Source organism: Lipotes vexillifer, unplaced genomic scaffold (genome assembly GCF_000442215.2).
Source record: "Lipotes vexillifer unplaced genomic scaffold, Lipotes_vexillifer_v1.1 scaffold1586, whole genome shotgun sequence".
NCBI lineage: Eukaryota > Metazoa > Chordata > Mammalia > Artiodactyla > Lipotidae > Lipotes > Lipotes vexillifer.
In genome coordinates this window covers 531,962-559,370 of record NW_006792103.1, presented here as the reverse complement: position 1 = coordinate 559,370, position 27,409 = coordinate 531,962, and the positions used below count along the sequence as shown (strand labels likewise).

General features: G+C 37.0%; 1 protein-coding gene across 2 annotated transcripts in view; it reads right to left on the bottom strand.

The window, feature by feature from the left end:
• Positions 1 to 27,409, bottom strand: part of RIMS2 (regulating synaptic membrane exocytosis 2) — a 583,562-nt gene that overhangs the window by 377,570 nt on the left and 178,583 nt on the right. For both annotated transcript variants that reach the window (XM_007465316.1, XM_007465315.1), the window contains exon 3: positions 19,955 to 20,265. In XM_007465316.1, coding sequence (XP_007465378.1) covers positions 19,955 to 20,265 — 311 coding nt within the window. The remainder of the gene's footprint in view (positions 1 to 19,954; positions 20,266 to 27,409) is intronic.

The window sequence follows — 27,409 nt, the reverse complement described above, 5'->3', positions numbered from 1 at the left end:
GTGGGGGGAGAGAAAAGTGAGTGATGAGGTCAGAAAGGACAGATGATAGTGAACCTCAAAAAGTAGAATGAGGGCTTTCCTGGTGGCACAGTGGTTGAGAGTCCGCCTGCTGATGCAGGGGATGCGGGTTCGTGCCCCAGTCCAGGAAGATCCCACATGCCGCGGAGCGGCTGGGCCCGTGAGCCATGGCTGCTGAGCCTGCGCGTCCGGAGCCTGTGCTTCGCAATGGGAGAGGCCACAACAGTGAGAGGCCCGCGTAAAAAAAGTAGAATGATAGGGTTTTGAGTCAGAAAAACCAATATTTCAATTGAAATTCTACTTCTAATTTTGGAATCTTGAGAAATCATTGCAGTATAAAAAGGGGTCTCTTAAATCCCACCTTACAACATCACTATGGAAATTAAAATTCAATGCCTTAAATTTTTTCACAGAGCCTAGAACAGAGTAGGTACTCAATAAATGTTAATCTCCCTTAGAAAACTAAGGATTGGAACTTTAAGTACAAAATGGGAAGACATCAAAAGTGAGCAAATAAATGACTTCATCATATCTCTACTTAAAAAGCACAATTCTGGAAACAAAGTAGAATATGTAGAAAAGCAAATAAACTGAGAAGCAGGAAGTCAGAAAGAAAGCAAGACACAGTTAATGCCTAAACAGAGCAGTAACAAAAGTGGAATTGCCCAAAAACTTTATATGAAAATCAAGAGGAAGAGAATTAGGAAATAATACCTAGGTATCTTAACTTGGGCAGCAGGATGACTGGTGGTGCAACCAGCAGGGCTAGAGAATGACAAGAAAGCTGCTACTTTGGAAGGAAAGAGACACAAGATTCAGAACACTTTGATTCTGACATATTTGTGGAACAAAAGGGAAGACTGCACAACCTGCAGTTGAAAATACAAGTCTGGTACATGAAGACCTCAGAACTAGAGATAAACATTTTGGGGATAAATATCATATTTGAATATGAAAGGCAATGATACACAAGACGTACTGTATCTCACAATCTCAAATGCCAGCTTAATCCACGTATTAGTCTACAACCGACTCTGTATCTAGTTCAGGTGGAATAATCACAGAATTAACTTGTCTTGCTTTTGAGAAGTACTTTCACCATCTGGTGGCAAAAATTATAAATACAGGTTAATTTTTAATCATTCAAAAGCTGAGATGATCCCTTACTTGTCATTTGGCTTATCAATAGCATTTCCAGCAATATATTACATGGAAAGTATCTTTCATTCTTCATTTCTATCATAACTGCTATTTCTCTTCTCATTTTTACTCTGGCCACTAACACATTCAAATTATGTAACTGGAAGAAGTACTGGTAAAAACATAACCTTTCAGCTCTCCAGGACTTTCCCACATCTTCATAATTCACTCATTGCATAGTCCAATATACACCACAAGACAGTTAAATAACTATGAAATTAAGGGTATTACTAAAGTTCATGTTGCCAAGTTTCTTGCTTTCAACAACTAATAGTTTGGATTGTTTAAGGAATAAAATGGCTTTTGAAACTAGATACACGCTTTGAACAAACTGATCAATAGAACAGTACAGAACACCTATAAATATAACTCTAGCATATAATTCAATATGTGATAAAATGGCATCTCAAATCAGTAGGAAGAACAGATTGACCATTCAATAAATATAGTAGCCAAAGGGGTAATCATGTGCAAAATAAAGTAAGGTTGGATCTGCATCTCACACCATACTTTAGTAAATTTCAAACAGCTCACTCTTTTACAATGTAAAAGAAAATCATAATGGTATTAGAAGAAATCATAGCAATATTTTTTAATCTTAGTGAGGAGAGGACCACAACAAAGGATTGGACACTTCTCCATTGAAGACATATAAATGATCAATAAGCACAAGAAAAGATGATAAACATCATGAATCATTAGGGAAATGCAAATTAAAACCACAATGAAATAAAACTTCACACTCAGTAGGTTGACTATAATCAAAAGGACAAGACAGAAGAATCTAAAACATATGTCCACACAAAAACCTGCATAACAGCATTATTCATAATAGACAAAAAAAGTGGAAACAACTCAAATGTCCATGAATTGACGAATGGATAGGCAAAATGTGGTATATCCGTACAATTAAATATTACTCAGCCATAAAATGAACAAACTACTGATGTACACTACAACATGCATGAACCTTGAAAACACTGTGCTAAGTGAAAGAAGCCAGACACAAAAGGCCACATATTGTATGATTCTATTTTTATTAAATGTCCAGAACAGGCAAAACCATAGAGATATAAAGTAGATCAGTGGTGTCAGGGAGCTGATGGCAGGGGAGTATGGGGAGTAACCGTTAATGGGTATAGAGTTTCTTTGGGGGGTGATGGAAATGTTCTGGAATTAGATAGTTGTAACGGTTGCACAAATTCACCCCTTTAAAGTATAAAATCCACTGAATTTTATTTTAAAGGGGTGAATTTTTTTGCAAATGAATTATATCTCCATTTTTTTAATATGGAGAGTCATATAAGAAAAAATATTCTACTACAGTAAAAGGTGTACTTATGTTTATACATTGGAAAAAGAACAATATAAGCAAAGTCAAAAGATAATAACAAACTGGGAAAAAGTATTTGCAATCTAAGGTAAGCAGACTTCTAAAATAACCCCCAAGATTCCCACCACCCATTGTACACACCTTGTGTTATCCCCTTCCCTGGAGTGTGGGCAGAACCTGTGGATATGATGGGATTTAACTTCCATGATCAGGTTACATTATATGACAAAAGTAAGGTGATTTTTGGATATAATTGATACCTACTCCGCTGACTTTAAATTAATCAAAAGGTAAATTATGGAACATAAGCCTGATCAAGTAAGTTAAAAGATAGTTTATAGAGGTCAGAGAGACTCAGAGCAGCACAGGGATTCTCTTGTTGGTTTTAAAGAATAACTGTCATGCTGCGGGGAGGGACACTTGGCAGAGAACTGTGGGTGGACTCTAAGAGCTGAGGCCCTCAGTCATACAACTGCAAGGCACTGAATTCTGCCAACGATCAGTGAGATTGGAAAAGGACCCTGAGCATCAGATGAGATCGCAGCCCCAGCCAACTCCTTGATTTCAGCCTAGTGAGACTCTGAGCCAAGGATCCAGAATAACCTGTAGCCTGATCCTGACCCACAGAAATGAGATAATAAATTTATGTTGTTTTAGGCCACCAGGTTTGTGGTAATTTGTTACACAGCATTAGAAAATTAATATACAATCCATTCCACAAAGGGTCATTTTCCATAATACAAATGGAGATGCTAAAAATCCATTTAGATAAAGACTAACAACTCAATAGAAAAATGGGCAAGATATATGAAGAGAGAGTTCAAAGAGAAAAAAGAAATCTAAACATTCTTAAACATATACATAAATGCTCAACTTGACTTATTTATGATATAAGAAGGAAAGATTAAGAGTATAATGCAGACTGGTAAAGATTAAAAGTTTTATAACATTGCATTGGCTAAAGAATTAGAAAACAAGATTCCTAATAATTGTGGATAGAAGTATAAATTGGTACATTCTCTATAGTAAACAATTTGGCCAACAAAAAAATTAAACTGCACATAATTTTTGACCAAGTGATTCCACTTCCGGAAATTTTAGTTTATCTTACAGATTTACTCTTATACAAAATTTTTTAGTATAAACATATATGTATCCATATATATGTGAGATTATTTATTACAAGAGTGTTTGTAATAGCAAAAAAATTTGGCAATAACCTAAGTGTCAATCAGTAGGGACTAAATAATTTTGATGCATCCATTAAAAATAATGGTGAAGAACAATCATTATGTACTGGTAAACATATGTTATTAAATGAAAAAAAAATAACAGGATACTATATATATGCTATCATTTTAAAGGAACACATATGTACATATATTTTATATATAAAATATTTATATATTTACATATGTAAATATTTATGTATGTAAAAATATATTCTCATATTTGCCGAGAATAACTATAAAAATACACACTAACAAAAATAGTAACAGTGTTTGTAGAAGAAAAAGAAACTGAGTGGCTATGGTATGGAGTAGGTATATAGAACAGGGAGATAATACATAGAAGAAGAAATACACTTTGAAGCATAAGACAATCCTTCCGTATGATCTCAAAAGTCTTAAAATTTACTCCAAAAACAAGAATTCAAAAGAAGATGTGAATCAAAAATGTGAGTAATTATGGAATAAGATCTTAAACCATATTTCAAATTACCACAGTTATTTTTCAAGTAGCTATCAAAGCTATCTCTATAGAATAATACTAAGAATATAGAATAATACTAAGTCATTTAGGAGAAAATAACTCCTAACACTTGCTGATAAAGAAAAAATAAATTAATCTAACTTTACTAAAAATTATAGGCTATGAATGAATTCAGAAGTTGCTGCTCTTGACTTTGCACCCAGTTTAAGAGGCATGAAGCATAAAATTCTATTTATATCCTTTTTTAGACCAGGTAATTTTTTTATGGTCCACTGGCAAGATCAATTTTGATATTGAATGTCACACCAAAATGCACTATATAAAATACTCTTATATAGTAAAATGGTGAGACATTTTAATAGGTTTCAAATAGCAAGAGTTTATACTCATGCTCTATCTCAACCCTAAGTAGCATAAATCCTAGTTCAACTATGTGTTATCTCAGACTTTAACTGCACTTTCATAGCAAAGTTTTGTTTCTTAACTAATCAATCTGTCTATATCGCTTTTCTTTAAGTTAACTTATCATATAAATTCCCAAGCATTATGTACAATACATATGCCAATAATATACTGATTTTCAGTATGAAGGCTACTACAATACTCCTTTCACTCATTTATTCAACAAATTTCTACTGGTGGTCATCTGTCCCACCATGTAGAACAGCTGAATAGTGTAAACCATTTTGGAGAGACCAAAGAATAGAATAGATAGGCTGAGAAATAGAAAAAGAGATGCTGAGATAGAGTTTGTAGTATTTGAATCCATAACTCTAATTGTTTATAAAGTCTATCCTCATTCTTTTCCTGGGGTTCCTTCTGTCAGACACCCCAATATCCTTATAATTCATCCCCCCTTTTCCTTAAGCTATTTTATTATTCCATTCATTCAGTTTTTCAACAACTGTTCACTGAGCACACTACGTATCAATTTCTATGTGAGGTGCTAGGAATACATTGATGAAGATACACATGACTCGTGCATCATGAAATTTGTTTAATTTGTTCAATTCCTCCCTTACTTGTGTAGAGAAAATTTTCAATATCTTATAGTTGCTAACCACCACTTTTAAAATGCCTTTTTTTTCTTTTTTTGTGGTACGCGGGCCTCTCACTGCTGTGGCTTCTCCCGTTGCGGAGCACAGGCTCCGGACGCGCAGGCCCAGCGGCCATGGCTCACGGGCCCAGCCGCTCCGCGGCACGTGGGATCCTCCCGGACCGGGGCACGAACCGCCTCCCCTGCATCGGCAGGCGGACTCCCAACCACTGCGCCACCAGGGAAGCCCCTAAAATGCTTTTTAAAAGGTCAACATTTACCAGTGCAATGGCGTTCTTCTGTTAATGAAGCCAATAATTTACTTCTTGAGTGCACAAAGAAACTTGGCATTCAAAATGACTAAAATTAATTTTAAAGCACAGTCATTTCATGTAAAAGAAAAGTCATGCTTCACAGAATGACATATAAAATATACCTCTGTATCTGTATTATTCTGTCATTTTTGGTTCTTCTTAAAATAACTATACTAACTTTTGAAATAGATGTTGCTTTTTTACCAGATATTATTTTCTTTTTTGAATTCACGTATTCAGTGACTATGAGCCCCCTAGTAGATGGCAAATGAAACAAAAATTTTGTACAGGTTACACATAATCAGTTAAAACACATTTTCATTTTATAGCACCTTGCTGATGAAATATTTATTGCAAGTTTTTTAAATTACCGAATAATAAAATACATAAATAGTTGTATGTTTACACTATGCAATAAATGACAATACCACTGTAGAAAAAACATCCAGACTACTTTCCATACATTGTACAAGATTGTTCAGCCTCTATTTCTTGCACATATTTCATATGCACCTATCTAAATTTTCCAAAGTCTCACACAAACCTTGATTCCTGCATCTCAAATGCTCAAGAATGAGCCATGACAAAGCTGGCCTATACGCCAAAGGGTAAGTGGGGCAGCAATGTCAAATAGCTCTCACACCACCACCAGAGACCTTTCAATCACACTTCATTTTGTCAGCGAGCACTGTGCGTCCTGTCCTTAAAAGAGAAATGTTCGTTACCTTGTGTCCAAAAAGTTGGGGAAAAGATAGATTATTGCTGGCTGTATTTCAGATGAGAACTCTGTTCACTGCACATGAATCCCACACAGAATGAAGTCATGTCAGAAGCTATAAGTACCAGGTGGAGACCTATCAAACTCAACCCAGCTTATAATGCAACGCTTAATAAAATATTTCATATAAAAAAATCCGGACAAATGCCAACCTATGCAGGCTGCCAGGAGAGCAGGTGTAAACTGGACTGTCCTGGGCAAACTGGCATGCATTGCAATTCTACTTATAGGTCACTTAAATGAAAGAAACTTGACAATGGTTCAAGCTTAATTCAATTGAAAAGAGGAATACTCTCTTTTTTCACCTAAATATTGACATTAAAACTATTAAAATTACTTATTCCGAGTGAACAGCCTATCTGACTTCTACACAGTCAAACCAATTCTCATAATATGTTAAACATCCTTTTAAAAAAAAGTCATAGTTTGTCTTCAGGTACTCATATCATATTCTTAAAAATAAAGACATCTCTTCAGTGTTTGCTATATGAGAACATGCCATTATATATCTTCATGTCTACTGATTGATCGTTCTGCCAATAAAAGACGAAGATGCTACAGAAATGACACTGGTCACGTCAAAGGCATTAGTATTACAGTTTGCACTCAATCAGCATCTGCACCAGCCATGTATTGAATGTGCATAAGTTACTGGAAGTGCCACCCAATATCTAAGCATCTTTGTTGCCTTGTTTCATCTGATATTCTAAAAATTATAGAAGAAATATCTAGGAATAAAGGTTATAAGGCCACTTGCTTCCATGTTATTAAGATTCTTTTTCTCCTAAGGCAACCATCGGAATTTTACCTTTTCTAGTTCCTTGGCTATTTACAGTCTAATCTCTTTAACTATACGTTGTTTCCCTTTAAAAATTATTTCCCTTTACATCTCTTTATCTACCTCCTCTAATCTTCATGTTAGTCTTCCCTCGCCACATACCCCATATAACCATTTTGAATAAGAGTCATAAGAATTATGTCACAGTTTCATTGGACAGCTCATAGAAACAATCCACATAGTCTGTACATCATATGTAATCCACACTTAGTAAACTCTAAATATAATTGGTTTGATTCTAGGTCTACTATCAGCATTCTATAAATATGGACATCTCTGAATCTATTAAAAAGAGCCATTGTTGAAAGATTATGAAGGAAAATTATCCACTTCTGATGCAATTTCACAACAAATCTTAAGTATTTAATACCAATAAAATTTCAATGAAACTAGCAATCTTAAAATGTAGGAAACATAAGAGGGAAGATCTTAAAGGTTCTCATCACAAGAAAAAAAATGTATAACCAAGTGAGGTGATGGATGTTAACCAAACTTATTGTGGAAATCATTTTGCAGTATATACATATATCAAATCATGTTGCACACAAATTAATGCAATGTTGTACGTCAATTATATTTCAATAAAACTGGGGAGTTTTTAATTTAAACAATTTAATGTAGCAATTATGCACATAATTCCCTTTTAATTTTTTATTGAAATATAATTTACATTCAGTAAAAAGTATACAAATCTTAAGTGTAACACTACAATAGCTATTGACAAATATATACAACTAGTAATCCATATCCCTCTCAAGACACAGAACATTTCCATCACTCCAGGAAGTTTCCCCAACAAAAGCTTTGTTATGATTTCTTACACTAAAGATTTGTTTTGTCTCTTGTTGACCTTAATATACATGGAATCGTATATTATATACTCTTTAATGTCTAGATTCTCTCATTCAGCACAATGGTTTTGAGACATCCGTGTTTCTGTGCATGTAAATAGTTCTCTAGTTTTATTAATGAACAATACTTTTATTTGAATTTACCAAAATTTGTTTATCCATTCACCTGATTGGTGGACATGTGGGAAGTTTCCATTTGGGGGCTACTAAGGACAAAACTGCGATAAACCTTAATACACAAGTATTTTTGTACACATATGATTCCATTTTTTTTAGGTAAATACCTAAAAGTAGAATTACTGGGGCACAAGACAAGTGTATATTTAATTTTATAAGAAACTGTCAAACACTTTTCCAAAACGCCTGTACCATTTTACATGTTTTAAACTCTCACCAGCAAAGTATTAGAGATCCAGTTGCTCCAAATCTTCACAGATGTTAAGTGATATCAGGTTTTTCATTGTTTTTTTTTTAATTGTAATTTTCCAAGTGAGTGCATCAAAGTATCTCATGGTCATCATGCTTTGCATCTCCCAAACGACTAGACATAGGACATTTTTCCTTTGCTTATTAGGCATTTGTGTATTTCTGTTGTGGAGAAAATACTTTTGCACTTTTTAGGGTTATTTTTATTTCTATTATTTAAATGTAAGTGCTCTTTATATTCCTTTTAAGCTACATGTATTGCAAATATTTTCTCCTGAAATTTCTTGAAGTATAATTTGGTTATACATTTTCTTAGTATCTTTGATGAACAAAGTTTTAATTTTGATGATGTCTATTTTGTCATTTTTTTGCCTTTTATAATTAGCACTTCTTGTGTTTATCTCAAAATCCTTGCCTACGTCATGAAGATAGTCTCCTCTGGCTCCTCCTAGAAGCTTTATAGTTTTAGCCCAAAGCAAGGTCACAACAATTTTCTTCTATATTTTCTTCTAGAAGTTTTATACTTTTAATTTTATATTTATAGCTATGATCCATTTTGGGGGTTGTTTAATGGTAAAAAAGCAAGCTTCAAATTTCATTTATAAAATGGATATTCATTGTTACAGTACAACCTGCTTTCAGTTTTCTTCTCCTTTCTGTCCTTTCTCTGTTTAACTGCCTTTGTACCTTTGTTGAAAATTAGTTGTCAGTATGAGTGGGTACATATTACAGACTCTCCATTCTGTTTCCTTGATCAATTTTTCTTTATGCCAATACCATATTGTTTTAATTACTGTAGACTTATAATGTTTTCAAATCAGGTGGTGTTTGGACCTCTAACCAAGATCAAAGCTTTAAGAACTTTCTTATTTTCTAATACCAGTGTTAGTGCTATAAATTGTGCCCTAAGTACTGCTTTAGTGGCATCCTACAAATTCTGGTGTTGTGTTTTCGTTTTAATGAACGTTTAAAATGTTTTCTACGTTCTCTTTTGATGTCTTCTTTGATCTGCAGGTTATTTTAAAGTGTGTTATTCAGCTTCCAAATATTGGGGGATTTTCCAAAGGTCTTTCTGTTACTGATTTCTAATGTAATTTCATTGTGATCAGAGAACATATTTTTATTACTTGAATTCCTTTCAATTTAATGAGACTTATTTAAAGGCCAGAACATGGTCTACCTTGGTACTATTCTATGTACCCCTAATGAATATTCTATTGTTGTTTGCTGAATTGTTCTGTAAATATCAATTAGGTCAGGTTGGTTGATACTGTTGTTCAAGTCTACTATACCTTTGATGATTTTCTGCTTACTTATTCTATCAGTTATTGAGAGAAGAGTATTGATATCTCCAATCATAATTGTGGATTTGTTGATTTCTCCTTGTAGTTTTATCAGTTTTTGCTTCATGTATTTTGAAGATCTATTAATACAGACAAAGATATTTAGGATTTTTATGTCCTATTGATTAGCTGACTTCTTTTTTTTTGGTGGGGGGAAGTTCGCGGGCCTCTCACTGTTGTGGCCTCTCCCATTGCGGAACACAGGCTCTGGACGTGCACGCTCAGTGGCCATGGCTCACGGGCCTAGCCGCTCCGCGGCATGTGGGATCTTCCCAGACCGGGGCACGAACCTGTGTCCCCTGCATCAGCAGGTGGACTCTCAACCACTGCGCCACCAAGGAAGCCCTTAGCTGACTTCTTTATTACTGTGAAGTAACATTCTTCACTCCTAATAAGGTTGTTTGCACTGAAATCTACTTTGATCTGAATATAGCTAGCTTATGAGTAGGCTTAGCATGATATATCTTTTCCATTCTCTTACTTTTTTAGCTATGTCTGTTTTTACATTTAAAGTCTGCTTTTCTTTTTTTTTTAAGTTTATTTTTGGCTGTATTGGGGCTCCAGTGCTGCACACAGGCTTCCTCTAGTTGTGGCGAGTGGGGGGCTACTCTTTGTTGCAGTGCACGGGCTTCTCATTGCAGTGGCTTGTCTTGTGGAGCACGGGCTCTAGGCGTGCGGGCTTCAGTAGCTGAGGCACGTGGGCTCAGTAGTTGTCGCTTGCGGGCTCTAGAATGCAGGCTCAGTAGTTGTGGCACACAGTCTTAGTTGCTCTGCGGCATGTGGGATCTTCCTGGACCAAGGCTTGAACCCACGTCCCCTGCATTGGCAGGCAGATTCTTAACTACTGCGCCACCAGGGAAGCCCCTAAAGTCTGTGTCTTGTAGACAGTGTATTGTTCGGTTTTCAATTACTACCAATCTGAAAATCTGTGCCTTGAGGTGTTTAGACAAATTATATTTACCATGATTATCAATATGGTTAGGTTTGTCCATCAATCTAGCTCTTTGTTTTCTACTTGTCTGATGTGTATGTTCCCTTTCTCCCCTTTTTCTGCCTTTTGATTGAGTATATTTTGTATCCTACTTTATCTCCTTGGTGATCTATTAGCTATAATTCTTTGCTTTGTCATTGTAGGGTTTATAATACACATCTTTAACCTATCATAGTCCCTCTTCAAACAGTACTACACCATTTCAAATATAATGAAAGAGCTTTGCAATAGTGTACTTCTATGTCTCCCATCCCAAATGTTATGCCATTGTTGTCATATATTTTATTTCACATATGGTATGAACCCCAAAATACATTATTATTGTTCTTAGTTAAACAATTATCTTCTAAGCATTTTTAAGTAAGAAAAAAAAAGGATTATATATTTACCCATGTATTTATCACTGCCATTGTTCCTCATTTCTTGTGTAGATACATACATCTATCTGGTATAATTTTCCTTCTGCCTAGAGGACTCTGCTTTCAGCATTTGTATATCTGAAAAGGTATTTTTGCCTTCATTTTTAAGAGATTTTCACTGGCTATAAAATACTGGTTGACGGCTTATTTATGTTTTTAAATCTCTTAGTACTTTAAAGACATTTGTTTCATTCTCATCTCTCTTACATTGTTTCCAACAAGAAATCTGCTGTCATCTTTATCTTTGTAAGCATGTCTATATATATAAACATGTCTTTTTTCTCTGACTGATTTTAAGATTGCTTCTCTATTACTTATTTTATGAAACTGGATTATGATATGCCTTGGTGTAGCTTTCTTCATGTTTCTTGTATTTGGAGTTTGTAGACCTTCTCAGAGCTAAAGATTTGTAGTTTCATGAAATCTGAAAAAATTCTGGCAATCATTTCTTTACATTTTTCTCTGTACTCTGCATGCTGTCCTCCCTCTTCAAGGACATGTATATTAACTGCTTGATATTGTCCCTTAGTTGATGATTCTCTTTCACTTTTTAAATTATTTTATTCATTTTTTTATTCTGTGTTTCAATTTGGATCATTTCTATTGGTTTGTCTTCAAATCCACTAATCTTTTCTTTTTCAATACCTAAACTTCCATTATCCCCATCAAGTGCATTTTTCATTTCCAATATTATAATTCTCATCTCATTTTAGCATTAGATCATTTTAGCATTTATTTTCATATATTACATATTTCTACTTAACTTTTAAAATTATACGGAATACAATTATAGTAACTTTTTTAATGTTCTTGCCTGCTCATTCTAATATCTGTGTCACTTCTGGATTGGTGTCCAGTGTCTGATTACTTTCTAACTATTGATTGTGCTTTCCTGCTGTTTTGCCTGGTTATTTTTGACTGAATGCCAAACACTGCGACTTTTATCTTGTTGGGTGCTGGATATTTTTGTATTCCTCTAAATCTTCTTGAACTTTGTTCTGGGAGGCAATTAAGTTACTTGGAAACAGGCTGATCCTTTCAGGTCTTGTTTCTATGATTTGTTATTCTGTCTGAGAGCAGTACCCAGTTTAGCATTGATTATTCCCCACTGCTGAGGCAAGACTTTCCAAAATACTCTACCCAGAGTTCCAGGAATCTTGAGGTTTTCTAGTCTGGCTGCTGGGAACAGACACTATTCCTGGTCCTGTGTGAATGCAGGCCAGTGTTTCTCTAATCATTTTGGATGATTCTTTCCCTGGCCTCGAGTAGTTTCTTCACATGCATGTCCCAATCATTCCTCCACTGAATACACAAGAATTACCATCTGTAGATCTCCAGGATATCTTGCTGTTCAGCTCTCTCCTCTCTGGTACTTTCTAGAAAACTCCAGCTGCCTTGGTCTCCCCATACCCTCAGACTGTCTCCTCAACTCAGGAAGACCTTTGGGCTCTGCCTATACTCCTCTCCCTTGCAACATCCTGGAAACTCTCAAAGCAGTATGCTAAGGCAATCATAAGGCTCGCTTTATTTCTCATTTCTCAGGTATTATTCTCCTCTGTTGCCTGATGCCCAATTTCTTAAAAACCATTGTTTCAAATAGTTTGTCTATTTTTACAGATGTTTTGGGCAAAAAGGTAAATCGAGGACCTATTATTCCATTTATACATATAGCAGAAGTCTTAAACATATATTTTAATTATTACTTTTACTTTAAAATAATCAAATGCTCACAAAGATACTTGGAAGGTCAACAGTAACAGAGAATAAAGAAATGATGGTTATTACCAAACTGTTAACTATACATTATACAAGTTTTAACTTGCTTTAAAGCTTTACACTTTCAATCTAAGAATATCGGTTTATATTGTATTACTCTCTTGTCATCACTTACACCTGGTAGCATTTTTCACCATCTAACAAAATGCACTGAGATGTAATTTAGTATATGACATTTTTGTTTTCCACTCTTGTCTAATTAAAATTCCAGACAAAATCATAATGTAGTCTCTCAGTACTTTCATTGTGTCATTATTTAAGCAGTAAAATGCAGAAATAAATACTTAAGAATCTGCAATGCCTATAAAATATTGTTTCTTTGTAGTGATGCTTCTTAAAAATGTTTCATAGTCCATTAACAGCAGGTAACTCTGTTACTTTTTCCTATCACTTTTAAACTTTTGTTTCACAATAGAATAAGGCAGTAGGGAAAATAGAGTAAGAAATATTACATAGTAATACAATTACAAGATCACAGTGAAAATGTTCTTAGTGAAGATTTAACCTAATATTGCCAATATATTCAATTTTAAATATGAATCATGGTGAAATTATTTGGCCATGTGGTAACAAGTAATATCTATACTGAAATTCAATAAATATTTGTTGAATAAACTAATTATAATAATGAGTTTAATATGAATGAATACAATCCTCTACTAATTGAACACAAGACTATCAATTATAGGAGAGGAAGAAAAAATGGAAGAAAATGCTTCCAAGTTTATACCATGGCAGAAGACCTTAAAATACAACATAAATAATTTTAGACCTGGAGGTCTTTTCAAGATCTTGGAGAACACCTTTCCAATTTCAGAGATTGAAAAGTGAACACAAAGAAAAGATATACATCTACAAATGCTAACAGTAAAGGGAAGAAGTTAGAACAGGACCTATATCTTCTAACTTCCAGTTTTTATATCTCTTCCACCATAAAAATTAGCCATAATATTTCTTACTTTTTAACTTCTCCCAACATTCCAGGAAGTGCTAAATAAATAAATAGTAAAATGTTACATGAAAGAAAAAAACAATTAGCTGTTTCCTAAATTTCACTAATTTTCAACTATGGAAAATATGAGCATCCAACTTTTAAATAATTCCAAATGTATAAAACATCAACTCAATGTTGTAGAACAGTTTTACTTTGGTTTTTCTGTAATTTTTTAACAAAATAATATTGTTTTAAAAATGGCTATTTCACCCACCCTCCTCTAAATCCCATCTTAGATCCTCTAACCCAGTGGTTCACAACCGTCTTCCAGGCCAAAGCCTCTTTGTAAAACAAATTCTTTGTAACATCCCCTTTACCACCCTGAAAAGGAAATCCAGAGGAAAAAATGTCCTAAGAATTTACATAATTTTTAAGACATATATATATTCCTAACTCTATAATAAAAGGAAAATAAATAATTTATAAAAAATAAAATATATTTAAATAAGTAAAGGCTCAGGCACAACAACCCAAGATGTCATAATAAAGGAGTCAGATACTTACACCTACATGAATGTGGTCAACCTGTGCCCCACTCAGTAAATGTGTCAAAACAGTATACTCAAATGTGGAATGATGTTGCCTCTAAGAACCACAAAGGTCCACTAAGTGTTATGCCTCTTAGTGATGGAGCTACAAAGGACAACTGCCACTAAGCTATTAAAGGACACTGGTGTTTCCCTCCCTAATATATCTCTAGATGCCTTTGTGCTTTGCTACTGGTCTCCACTAGTAAGTAGTATTAGCATCACTTGGGAGCTTGTTAAAAACACAGATCCTCGGGTACTACCTCAGACTTATCAAATTCAAATCTATATTTTAATAAGATCGTCAGGTTATATGGATGTAAATTAAAGGCTGAGAAACCACTGGGCACTCCTGGGGGACATAGTAAGGGAGAGGGTAAACAAACTGCACATAACAAAAAAAGTGGTTATTTCAATACGTATTTTGAAATTAAAAAAAAAAACATATCTGAAAATCTCTAACAATATTTTGTACCTAAGTTGATAATAAACACTTGTCATTTTTATGAATAAATGAATTAAGTAAATACTCATTAACTCAAAGCTAAGGTCTAGAGCCAACTTGGTATTCATTCAATCAGTAAATACTAAAGGTCTATATGTAAAGCACTGTGCTAAGATCTGTGAGAGAAGTAAAAAGTCATAAAACAGGTCAAAACCACTGCAGTATATAGTTAAAGATTAAACTAAAACTCCTAAAAAGAAGGAAATGTAACACACTCTTCTCTCAAACATACTTCTAGGTTCTTAGATTTAAATTTAATTACACCAAAGTTTCTCTTTTTGAGGCCACTGGTTTCTGAATGGTATTGAAGAACAAATTACTAATAATACTTTAAACTGGAGTTATATTTTTTATGAGATGCTCCATTTTACTGTCCAAGTCAAATACTGCTGAAAGACCCATTGTGGTAAGAAAGGAGAAAAACATGGGGAGAGAGAGAAAGAGAGAGAGAGGAGCGGGAGGTAAGGCTAACTAGAAAACAGGCTTAACTAAAGTAATTTAAATAGTAACAAAAGAAAATGAGCAAAGAAAGGAGAAATTTCAATACCACTAAGAGAACTAACTACTTACTCTCTTGGGCAAGAAAAGGCAAATTTTTTTGTAAAGGGTCATAAAGTAAATATTTTAGGCTACGAAGGCCATATAACATGGTCTCTTGCAGCTACTCAACTCTTATAACTAAAATGGTAGCTGAAAGCAGCCATAGATAATAAGTAAACTAATAGATGTGACTGTGTTCCAATAAAATTTTATTTACAAAAGACAGACGGCACAGATTTGGTGCCAGGGATGTAGTTTGCTGATCCCTTGCTCTAGGGGAAACAATTCAAAAGATTCAAAGATACAGGCCTAATAAATTAATATAGAATCTGCATTTAAAAAATAATAAACCATAGGCTCTTTCTTGCTGATAAGGGGAATTAAATTACTCTTGAAGAGAAAGTACTTTCCAAATAAAACTTTATACAATTATAACCAATTCCATTTTCTAGGCATAACTACCAAATCTGATATTAAACTCTTCTTCCCTGACTAAAAGTAATTCTTATTAACAAAAGAAGCTATTGGTCTGACTTGTATTAGGTTCAGAAAGCAAGGAGTCATGAAAGTGTGCATTTACTAGTTACAGCTGTCAAAGGCACCAGGCAAAAGAAAAAAAGGAACTACTACACCTTGCTTCCCCATAATGGGTCAGATTCTACTGTTTATTCAGGCTAGTAGTTTGTCACTGAAAGAACCATTAAGAGATAATATTGAAAGAAATATATTTGTTCTCAGTACCACCTTCTTCAAACATTAGAGTTATGCTTTTAGCTTTCCTACAGTGATGAATTAATTACTAGAAAATTTGTTGTATTTGTTTTTAACATCCGTAACCTCCTGACAATATGCACTCCAAAACTTACTAATTGATTATGTGACCCAGTGTTTTAGTATTTCCTTTTTTCTTCCCAAACTTACCTCTCTAAAGTCCAAAGGAAACCATCTCATGCAGCTACCTAGTTTTTGAAGGAGTCTGTTCCCATTAACCATTTTATTGTCATTCATTCATTTAAAATCCTATCTCCATTGGTTATCATCTATTTTTTTTCACCCAAGCTCATATACCTTGACCATTTCACTTGCCATTTTGCAAGTTTTCTTGATTTCTAAAGTCCTTGCGTAGCAGACACTGCTACTGTCTCAACCCACGTTGCCGTATCCTTCACTGTTCCCCACATAGCAATGTTTTCTTACTATATTTTTAATATTCTGCCTGAGTGCTTTCTCTGGCACAGGAGCATGCTTGAGCAATAAGTTCTAGAGAGTTAACAACCCCAGGAACAGCCCTAAACCAATAGCAAAGGAAAGTTATGGATAAATATCCCCAGCCTCCTTGCCCATTATATGGGATAACTTTGAGGTCGTGATACCAGGTCTCCCAAAAGTCCCGGTAAGATTAAGACACAGCTGCTGAAAGAGGTTACTTGCTCTTGAATGCATCCAATATTGTATTCTTTCTCTTAACTGGATCATCTCCCACTTCCCTACAGGTAGTGCCTGGGATTGCCTTCCATATAAGGCATATATGGAAGGCCATATTGCCTTCCGCTCTCAAATCTTTGTGTGCTTCAGGTGGTCCTCAATCTAAGATGGTCCTCTAACCTTAAAATTCCTGGGTTCCTGAGATTTTGCACTGAGACAAGTTCATAGCACACCAGCCATGAAATCACCAACTGTTTTGCCCAAAGCTAGGATTACATTGTTTCACTTTTGCTAGTTTTCAAAAGATCTGGCACAGCCATCATTTTATTATTCTCCCAAGACATAGCAACACACCAGAGTGATGGCTTTAGCCACCCTCTAAAGTGACTCCCAGTTACCTTACCTGTTATAACTGAGTGCTCACGTAATAGGAGCGGGTATGCCTTGCACCAAGCCGCGCACAGGAGAGGCTGGGACGCTGGTGTGGGGTGGGGCACGGACGCAGGGGCGCGGTCCAGTCGGTAGCTGGCCTCGCTCAGGTTCTTCGGGCTCAGCTGAGCCCCTCTCCCAACCCTGCAGACCTGAAGGCTCACAGCCCTCCAGTTCTTGGCCAACACTCCCCTCGTTTGGGTTTGGGGCTTGAGCTTTTCCATCCCCAGCACCTGGCAGGGTGTTGGGCCAGGGAAGCCTGGTCAAGTGGCCAACAGCGGCTGGAGGGCAGCACCACCCCGCCCAGCGCCGGACCTCAGGCCAGCAGCCAGAGTCCAGGCTCCGAAGAAAGGCAGGTAAGGGCTGTCGCAGTGTAAATGGGCGGGGGTCAGCTGCCCTCAAGTTGGAGGAGAATCTACATCACAAAACCTAACTCGACTTTTGTTACTAAGGGACTCGTGTTGAGCAAAATCTGATGCTAACTTTAAAGGAGAGATTTGTTCTTGGCCTTCAAATTGTCATTGGGGCGGGGCGGGCGGGCAGCCCTTAGCATTCCACCCACAATACCTGGCCGTCACGAGGCCCTTAGAACAGTGGTTAGAGGTCCCGCTCTGCCAGCAGTCAGCCTCGCAGTGATCCCCCCGGGCAGAAAGTGCCGTAAGCGGTGGATCGTGGCCTTCTCCCCAGGGCTCGAGGCCCTCCAGCCTCCACGCTGGTGGGTGAGCTGGGGGGCCTAGGACAGGCTGAGGGCTGTGCCCTGCAAAGCTCCAGAGCCCTTGCCATGGCCGCCCACTGGCTGGGCCCAGGCCTTGACCTAATGGCGGTGGCAGTCTCCATGGGTCCCAGTCAATGGAGGCCTCAGCACCTGGATTATATGGACACTGCCACTAAGGTAACCGTTTCAATGAGCTTCAGTCTGACAATTCAAGTTTTGAAAATTGGTACAGCTTAGATCCGTTGTCTACCCCCCTAAGAGGTGGCCGGAGGTCAGGGGTAAGTTGCAAGAACACTGCACATCATTAGTTCAGGTCCACCTCTGTGGCTGGGGCTCTTCTCAAAGAAGGACAATTGTTGCGAGCTGGGAATTCACCTGACGGGTATTTGCTACAAGTGATTCGCTCCAGTTTAAGTGAAAAGCCTGAGGGCCAGCTGGGTCCTGGGCACTTGGCTCCCTCAGTGATGATGGCTGGGCAGGGTCTGATAACCTGGCCCTGAGGGCACCACCAGCTGAGATCTGCCTCTTCAGCCAGGCCTGGGCACTGGCAGGAGGACCCAGACTGGGTGCTGGATGAACGCTCCCAGGAAGGGCAACGGCCTGCACAGGGACCCCCTCCTCTTAGCCAGGGCCTGGACCCTGGAGGGAGAAATTTGAGCCTTGGGACTTTGCCCTTTCTTGTCAGAACAGGGAAGAACATTCATTTTGGTGGAGGTTTATAGGAACATCGTTACCTGACCATGACCTGACCTCAAGAACAAATGTTCTGACACCAAGAAGTTTGACAACTAACTACACCCCTCCCTCACATTTCCTATAAAAGGGTTTTGCTGAAAGCTTACAGGGAGTTCGGGGTTTGGGGGGCCTGAGCCACCCGTCTCCTTGCATGGCCCTGCAATATACCTTTCTCTGCTCCAAACTCTGATGTTTTGGTATTTTTTTGGCCTCACTGTGCGTCAGGCACACAGACTTGCGTTCGATAACGCTCAGGACCCACCATCCTATAAGTACAGCTTAAGATTTGTTTTTCCACAAAATGCATGACTTTCTACTTGTTCACATGTAAATGCATCTGCCAATTCTAGATAACAAACATAGTGTAAACCAGATTTTGTTTTTAATTTTCAATTTAAACAGAGGAACGTGGTATAGAAAAATAATCTTCCCAAGAAAACTTTTCATTCTCCCCCTTCCAAAAGTAGGAACTCTAAGAACCATAAACATTGTTTTAAAAAGTCTAACCCTTTGAACATGGAGAAGCCCATAGAACTGAGCCAAAAGAGTAAATAACAGAGTTAGCCCATGGAAAAATCAAACTCACGAAACCCTTTCATCAATATTTACCTGCTTGGAAGCCCACTTCATCCGTCAACCCAAGGTAGAACCTTTGGAGACATCCTTAATCTTCCCCATTCTCTTAATTCCTCTTCCAGTTAGTCCCATCAGTTGAACCTCTCCAAAGTGTCTTAAAAAAAACATTTCTTCATTCCCCTTGCTCTTATGCCAGTTTGTCTTTCCTGTGACCATAACCTATCTAGGTTCCCTGTTTCATTTCACTTCTTTATTCTGGAAAAACCTGACACTCCCACATCAAACCTAAGACTGTTCAAACCTATAATAGCTCAAGTCCTGAACATCACTTTCAGCATTTCTATAAAACATATAGACATTCACATTATATTTAGACAACACATTTGTTGCCTAAACATTTCATGTATTTTTATTTCTGTTTGGAATGAAGATTAAAAATAATGTTTACCTAAAGATTAAGCAAAATGTTTACCTGTCTGAAGCTACGTCACTGGCAATTTGGTGCTTCACTCCTGACCCATTTTTAATAGAATCCTGTCTTGTGAGCCCATGAGATCGACTTTTCTCCACTGCAGGTACAGATAAGTCACCTGAGGGTCCTTGGAACGGGGCCTGCTCATGCAGTTTTGCTTTCTTCTCCTGAGGTGCCTCCTCATTCCGCAGTCCTTGGAGAACCTTTTGATCAGGTTGCTGTGGTGTATTAGATCCACTATTATAAAACCATGCTCCTGATTTAGTGAGGATTTCTTGTTGTTTTCGGCACAAATTACATACCCACATAACCTGCACACGAATATACAGGGAAAAGAAATTAGTGTTTCCAAAAGTTAAAAGCAAATAAAAATAGTGACAACAACTCAAGCTAACAAAAAAAGTACATGGTTATCCTTTCTGAAGTTAAAATGTAATCCTGAACAACTGCTATTGTTAATTAAATCACATATCTTAATTTTGTCAACAGACAAAACTGACAATATTTACTGGCAGTAGAAACACCAAACTAGAATGTGAAATTACTAGTTGTTTATTTATATTCTTTAATTGCTTTGTATTTAAATTAGGGGCATAGTATAATACAAAGAAAATGGATTTTGAGGTTAGAAAAACTTGGGTTTAAATACCAACTGCAAGATTGGAAACTTGGCAACCTTCAACAAGGTACTGAACCTTCATAGCTATAAAACTTAGTTTCCTTAATGATAAAATAGAGAAATAGGTATAATAATATTCATTCCCCTATATTGTTTTGAGGATTGAAATAACTTATATAAAACGTCTGGCACAATGCCTGGTATATGTTGGACGTCAATAGATTACCTACTAATATTAGATTAATCTTCTATCATCAACTATATTACAGTTTCTTGAAGGGGCTTTTATTTCTTTTGAGTAGCTCCTAATGACTAAAATAAAGCTAGGAACATTGCTGATCCTCAATAGAAACCTATTAATTGCTCATAACTTTAGTAAGACACTTAACATAAAATGTACCATTTTAACCATTTTTAAGTGCACAGTTCAGTAGTATTAAGTATATTCACATTGCTGTGAAACAGATCTACAAAATGTTCATCTTGCAAAATTCAAAGTCTATATCCATTAAACAGCAAATCCCCTTTTCTCCCTCCCCCCATCCCCTGGTAACCACCATTCTACCCTTGATTTTTTAATAGATATGTTTTTCAGACTCCAGGAATCTAAGAATATTAAAACTAACATGTTTGACCAGAAAACCTTCGCCTTCTTCTGAAAAATATTTTTCAATTAGAAAAAAAAATCATACATTCATGAAATAAAAGGTAAGTTAATATTTCAAGTGTTTTCTATGTTTTATGTCAAATATTGAATTTTACACAGCTCTCCAGATTGCTAAACATTTCCTCATAGTTTAAATAAATTATAATATAGATAATCGCAGTAAAAGAAAACTTCAACATCGTATTTTCAACTGATACAAGAATGCTTTTGTAAAATACCATTTAAAATTTTTGCTTAACTTCTCATTATTCCCAGTTCACACTGTTTGTATAGTTTATATCACACAACACTGTACTTGATCATTTTTTTATTTTGTTCTCTCTTCAAATTGTATATACATTTCTCTTTTCTCCAACTAAATTGAAAGCTCACTGGGGGCAAGGTCTATATCTTCTATTTGCATAATAAGACCTTATAAATTATAGAACAGTAAGACCTTCTAAATGTTTGCTAACTTGAATTCTTTTGAAGTCTTTCTGGGGGATGTATTATAATAAAATTTTTTATACTATTACACTAAGATTTATGTTTCATCCATTTCCAAAAGAATTAGTCAGCAATAACATCAATTTCGTATTTTTGATATTAAAATACCAAAATCTCACTCAAATTTTAAAAAAATACATCATAGTCCAAATTTCTTTTGGTTTGAATACATACAAAATATAAATATATCTAACTCATCAATCGTCTCAAAAATCAAATTTCAACCAAGATCTTCAGCCTTCCAATGCCATCTTGTGGCAATAACAGGTATTGCAGATACCTTTTAAAACTGAAAGGCGCACTAAATATAGAACCAGAAAATAATGTTAAAATAAATTAAATTTGAATTTCAACTTTTCTGCTTTATTTTAAACAAATTACTCATTGTACAAATAGCATCATTTCCATGTAGTGCAAAATGAAAAAAAGACTTGGAAGCATTACGGGCTTAGTTTTCCTCATCTGTTAACACCTAATAGATATTAATCTAAGATAAATGATTGTAAGTGTGAAGGATGATGTCTGACTCTCTATGTATTAATACCTTTCCCATACTCTCTGGGCTATCCACATTGGTTGCTCTTTTTCAGACTAGATCCTATGTGCCCTCCTAAACTGCTGACTCCCAGTAATCCTTATATCCTAACAACAAATTACCCTTCTCTTACTATCTCCTCCTATTCTTGGATTAAGAGCTTATTAATCTTTAAAGCTTAGGAAGCCTAAATTCACTCACTTAAATTAGTACAGGGACTGACACTTTCGGCTGAAACCCTTTACACACATTGCACCTTGTAAATTGATGATACTGCAGGATGCCTTACAAACACATACACATTGCTATGAGATGACTTTTCACTAGTTGGCTGTGAAATAATTAACATCTATTAGAGGTAAAGTCTGTGTCCATGGAAAATAATTTAACTAATTTGGGAATATAATAGCAGGACTTTTGTTAATGGAACCCTTTAACCAATTAAGTTAACCAGCAAATGTATCTTATGATGAATGCTGTTAAAAATATCTTAGAAATACACATGCCTGTAAATCACCATGTTTACAGCCTATTAGTGTGGTTGGTCATCATTTATCAAAAAACACCAAGGCCCTAAGAATACAAATACATAGAGGATTCAAAATTATAAGGTATTATTATTTTCAGTTCTAAATATGCCAATATTTGGGACTTCCCTGGTGGTCTAGTGGTTAGGACTTCGCCTTCCAATGCAGGGGGTGCGGGTTCAATCTCTGGTCGGGGAGCTAAGATCCCACATGCCTTGCAGCCAAAAAACCAATACATGAAACAGAAGCAATATTGTAACAAATTCAATAAGGACTTGAAAAAAATTGGTCCACAGGGCTTCCCTGGTGGCAAAGTGGTTAAGAATCCACCTGCCAATGCAGGGGACACGGGTTCAAGCCCTCGTCCAGGAAGATCCCACATGCGTGGAGTAACTAAGCCCGTGTGCCACAACTACTGAGCCTATGCTCTAGAGCCCGCTAGTCACAACTACTGAAGCCCACGCGCCTAGAGCTTGTGCTCCGCAACAAGAGAAACCACCGCAATAAGAAGCCCACACACCACAATGAAGAGTAGCCTCCGCTCTCTGCAACTAGAGAAAGCCCACGCACAACAAAGACCCCCAACACAGCCAAAAATAAATAAATTAATTATTTTTTAAAAATGGTCCACAAAAAAAAAATACCAATATTTTCAAAGTAATACAGTAATATAAGAGATGGAACACTAGTGACCCAAATTTGTCACTTATTATTGTATGTTCCATTCCAAAGACATCCTTGTTGGGGTTAAAAAGGAAAAAAAAAAAACAGGAAAATAAAAAATAAAAGGAAAATAGGAATATCTCTTTAAAACCATAAAAATGGTAAATGTAACAGCTAAACTGCATAGTCAAAAACAAAATTATGTTAAGTGCATACAATAACTAAAAGGAGTTTAAAGCTCTGAAAACTCTGATTTTCATCTAAATAGGGATAATAAATAATAGAGTAATTCAGAGAAGGGAAGGATTACTGGTTAGAGACTGGTGCTAATGAGACCACAAGCAAAGCTCATAAGACCAGCTAACTCTGCACAGAATAAAAGAATTTACTAGACTCCAGTCTAATCAGACTACACTCTATTGCTAATCAACAATGCTTATAAATGTGTGCATTTGTCAGAAAAGAGTGTAAATTGATCAATTTAACCCTATCACATGACTAGAAAACTGTGGAAGATGCTAGCTAGTTATTAAACTTACTTCCTTTTTCTCTTAGAAAACTACATTTCCCAATCTCCCTTGTTGTTAGAGATGGCTGTGATCATATGACTGTGTTCTGGCCAATGGATTATAAGTGAAATGATGTGTGCCATTTCCATGACCATTAAAAACTCTCATATGCTACTGCCATGCTCTTCATTCAAGACCCTGGGGGGTAAAGGAACCACAAAAAAAAAAAAGGGAACCTGGGAATCTGCATGAGTACTTGGAAAGGAGCCCTCTGATAATCAGCCACACCAGTGTGGACTTCACATTGGTGAGAAATAAACTTCTATTATGTTGAGCTACAGAAACTTTTTAAGTTTTATCGTTTGCAGTTGATATCATTTCCTTAACTAACTCAAATCTTTTTAAAGTACATGTTCTACTGCATGTGTCACCAGGAGAATCTTCGTATGTGGAGAACAATGCATTACTAAAACTGGCATATAAATGTGCGTCAGTGTTGTTCTGGACCCAGCTTTCACTGAGTCCTAAGAACTGGCTGTGCACATTTCTTCTCATTCTGCATTCAATGAAGTAACCTGTATTACTTGAAAGTAGCCACGGTGAATGTTTTTAGAATATGAAAGTTGGAAAATGCCACAAATCAGGGCTTTTTCTTACAGAGAACCTGTTGTTAACATTTATCAGCACACCACTGAATATAATGTATCTCGTATAGTCTACTAAGTGATTAATACTACATTTAGTATTGGAAGATAAACTTGGATGAAGCTGTAATTTACCATAAAATTAATTCAGACCATAAAATTCCCATTTATTTATAGGTGGGCAAATAACTATTAACACTAATTCATTAATTATCTATTCATTCATACAATATTCACTAAATGCCTAGTGTATGCCAGACACTATACTAAGAGCTGGTGAATACAGCTCAGCAGACATAGATTTTGCTGTGGAGTTTACATTATAGTGGGGGAGACAATAAGCAAATAATTGCACAAATACTGTTTAATTACAATTGTGATAAATGCTACAAAAGGAATACAGTCACACCATAAATCCCTGGTGCTTCCTCTCCCCTGGCCCAGGCTGTGTTTGGAAAAAAAGAGGAATGCAGAGATCTGCAAAAGGCCTAGAAATCCAGAAAGGTCAACTACAGTATTACCCTAGTGTTCCCATCATCAGATCCATGGTGTTTCTGTCCCTCAAAAGGCAGAATTCAGCAGCACTGTGGGCTACTAACCTACAAGCCCTTCCCCAGCGCTATCATGGTGGATCTGGAAAGTTGAAAGTACCGGCCATATCCTAGAGCAGCGATCCCCTTTTTGGCACCAGGGACCGGTTTATGGAAGACAATTTTTCCACTGACAGGGCAGGGGTTGGGGGGTGGACGGTTCAGGCAGAAACGTGAGTGATGGGGAGCAGCGGATGAAGCTTCGCTCACTCACCCATCGCTCTCCTCCTGCTGCGCGGCCTGATTCCTACCAGGCCACGGACCTGGGGGTTGGGAGCCCTGGCTTAGGGAACACATTTGAAAAACCTTAACCCTCTACAGGATAGGGGTCCCCAAGCCGTCCTCGGCCTGTTAGGAACTGGGCCGCACAGCAGGAGGCGAGCGGCGGGCAAGCGAGCAAAGCTTCACCTGCCGCTCCCCAGTGCTCCCCATCGCTCGCATTACTGCCTGAACCATCCCACTGCCTCCACGCATGGAAAATTTTTCTTCCACGAAAATGGTCCCTGGTACCAAAGAGGTTGGGGACCACTGCCGTAAGCAATTAAGGGATCAATGCAATTTCTATATAATAGGCTTCTAGATTACAAAACAGATATCAGAAAATTTCCTTCGTCTGATACCCCAAGACAAGCAGCAAGACTGTCCCAGATTCCCCATGAACCACAAGCATGGCATCTCTAGCTACAGTCATATTTGTAAGCTGATGCAAGAGAGTTCAATGGTGTCATCCCTAAGTCCCTCAGGAGACAGCAGCAGTACAGAAGAAACTTTAACTTGGAACATCTCCAAGTCTTAGGTAGCTATTTTTGTGGCTTTGAAAAATTACAGAGAAACTTGTTTATTTCTCTATTTTTGATCTGATTTTTCCTCAACAGCATACTAGCCAGATTTCTTTTAAAGCCACCTACTAAATTTTTGTCTGCTAAATAGCTCCTTTGAATAAATTCTCTATATCTGATATTACTTCACCTTCCCCTGCTGTTTTCCAAGAAGGTATCTGGGTGTCCTGTGGGGCTTCTGCTGCTGAAATCTGCAGCTCATCTAACTCACAATCTGGTACTGCTCTATTTAGACAGGACTGTGCTCCACTGTTGACTTGATCTCACTTCAGCTCCCAGGGCACTGCTGGCTCCTCTTAGTCTCAGAACAATCCTCCATTCAGCCATGGCCCAAGCTACCTGTACTGCAGTCTCTTCTGCAAAGTGACCTCATCCCTCATCCCTCACCATCGGGGGAGTGTCACGACAGGGACATGCAGCTACTTTTGTGTCCTCCATGCTTTCCAGAACTATTATGGTATTAAGGATAGTTCTGGAAAGCTAATGCTAGCAGGGCATCCAGAAAGATGATCTCTTCCAAGAGATTATTGATGATCTCAAATAATAAGAAGGGTAAGAGCTGCCCTTTGACTGAGCCAATATGTATCCTCATCCTAAGCAAAGCCTAGAAAGAATAGACTAGAACATACCTCTGATCACCTACTAGCCTTACCTCTGTCTTTCTCCTTCCTCATAATATACGGAAATAGAAGGGGCAGGCTCTTCCTAGACTTCCCTTTTCTGTATACCTGACACTTTCCCCAAGAACCCTCAGTCTTGGACTAATGATCTCCAGGCTTCCCTTAACCCATCCATTGCTTTCATGGAAAAAAGGAAAAAAGAAGCCAGCTTACTGATAAAATAATCTAAACCGGGAGGCACTTCAAATATACTATACCTATTACACTGTGATCTGAACACTGTCAGCTATGTTCAGAGATTAATATTCGCCTAAGTACAAAGTATGAACCAGATCCACAGAGAGCTTCAAGTTTCTGATAAAACGGCTGATTCCTCTGTTCTGGGCAGGAGTTGTGGGGTGGGAGGTTGCACAGCACAGAAAAGGAACCTAGTCTTTTAAAAGACAAAAAATGAAATGAAAATGAAAGATAATTAAGTTGAAAATATAATCATTTATTGTTTTGCCATGCAGTCAATATTACTGAAAATTTGGGGTATCTGCACTGTTTATCAAAACAAAACACACAATTGCCAAACAAATACAATTTTAATTTATACTTAAAACCTCAGAGAGGGCTTCCCTGGTGGCGCAGTGGTTGAGAGTCCGCCTGCCGATGCAGGGGACGCGGGTTTGTTCCCCGGTCCGGGAAGATCCCACATGCTGCGGAGCGGCTGGGCCCGTGAGCCATGGCCGCTGAGCCTGCACGTCCGGAGCC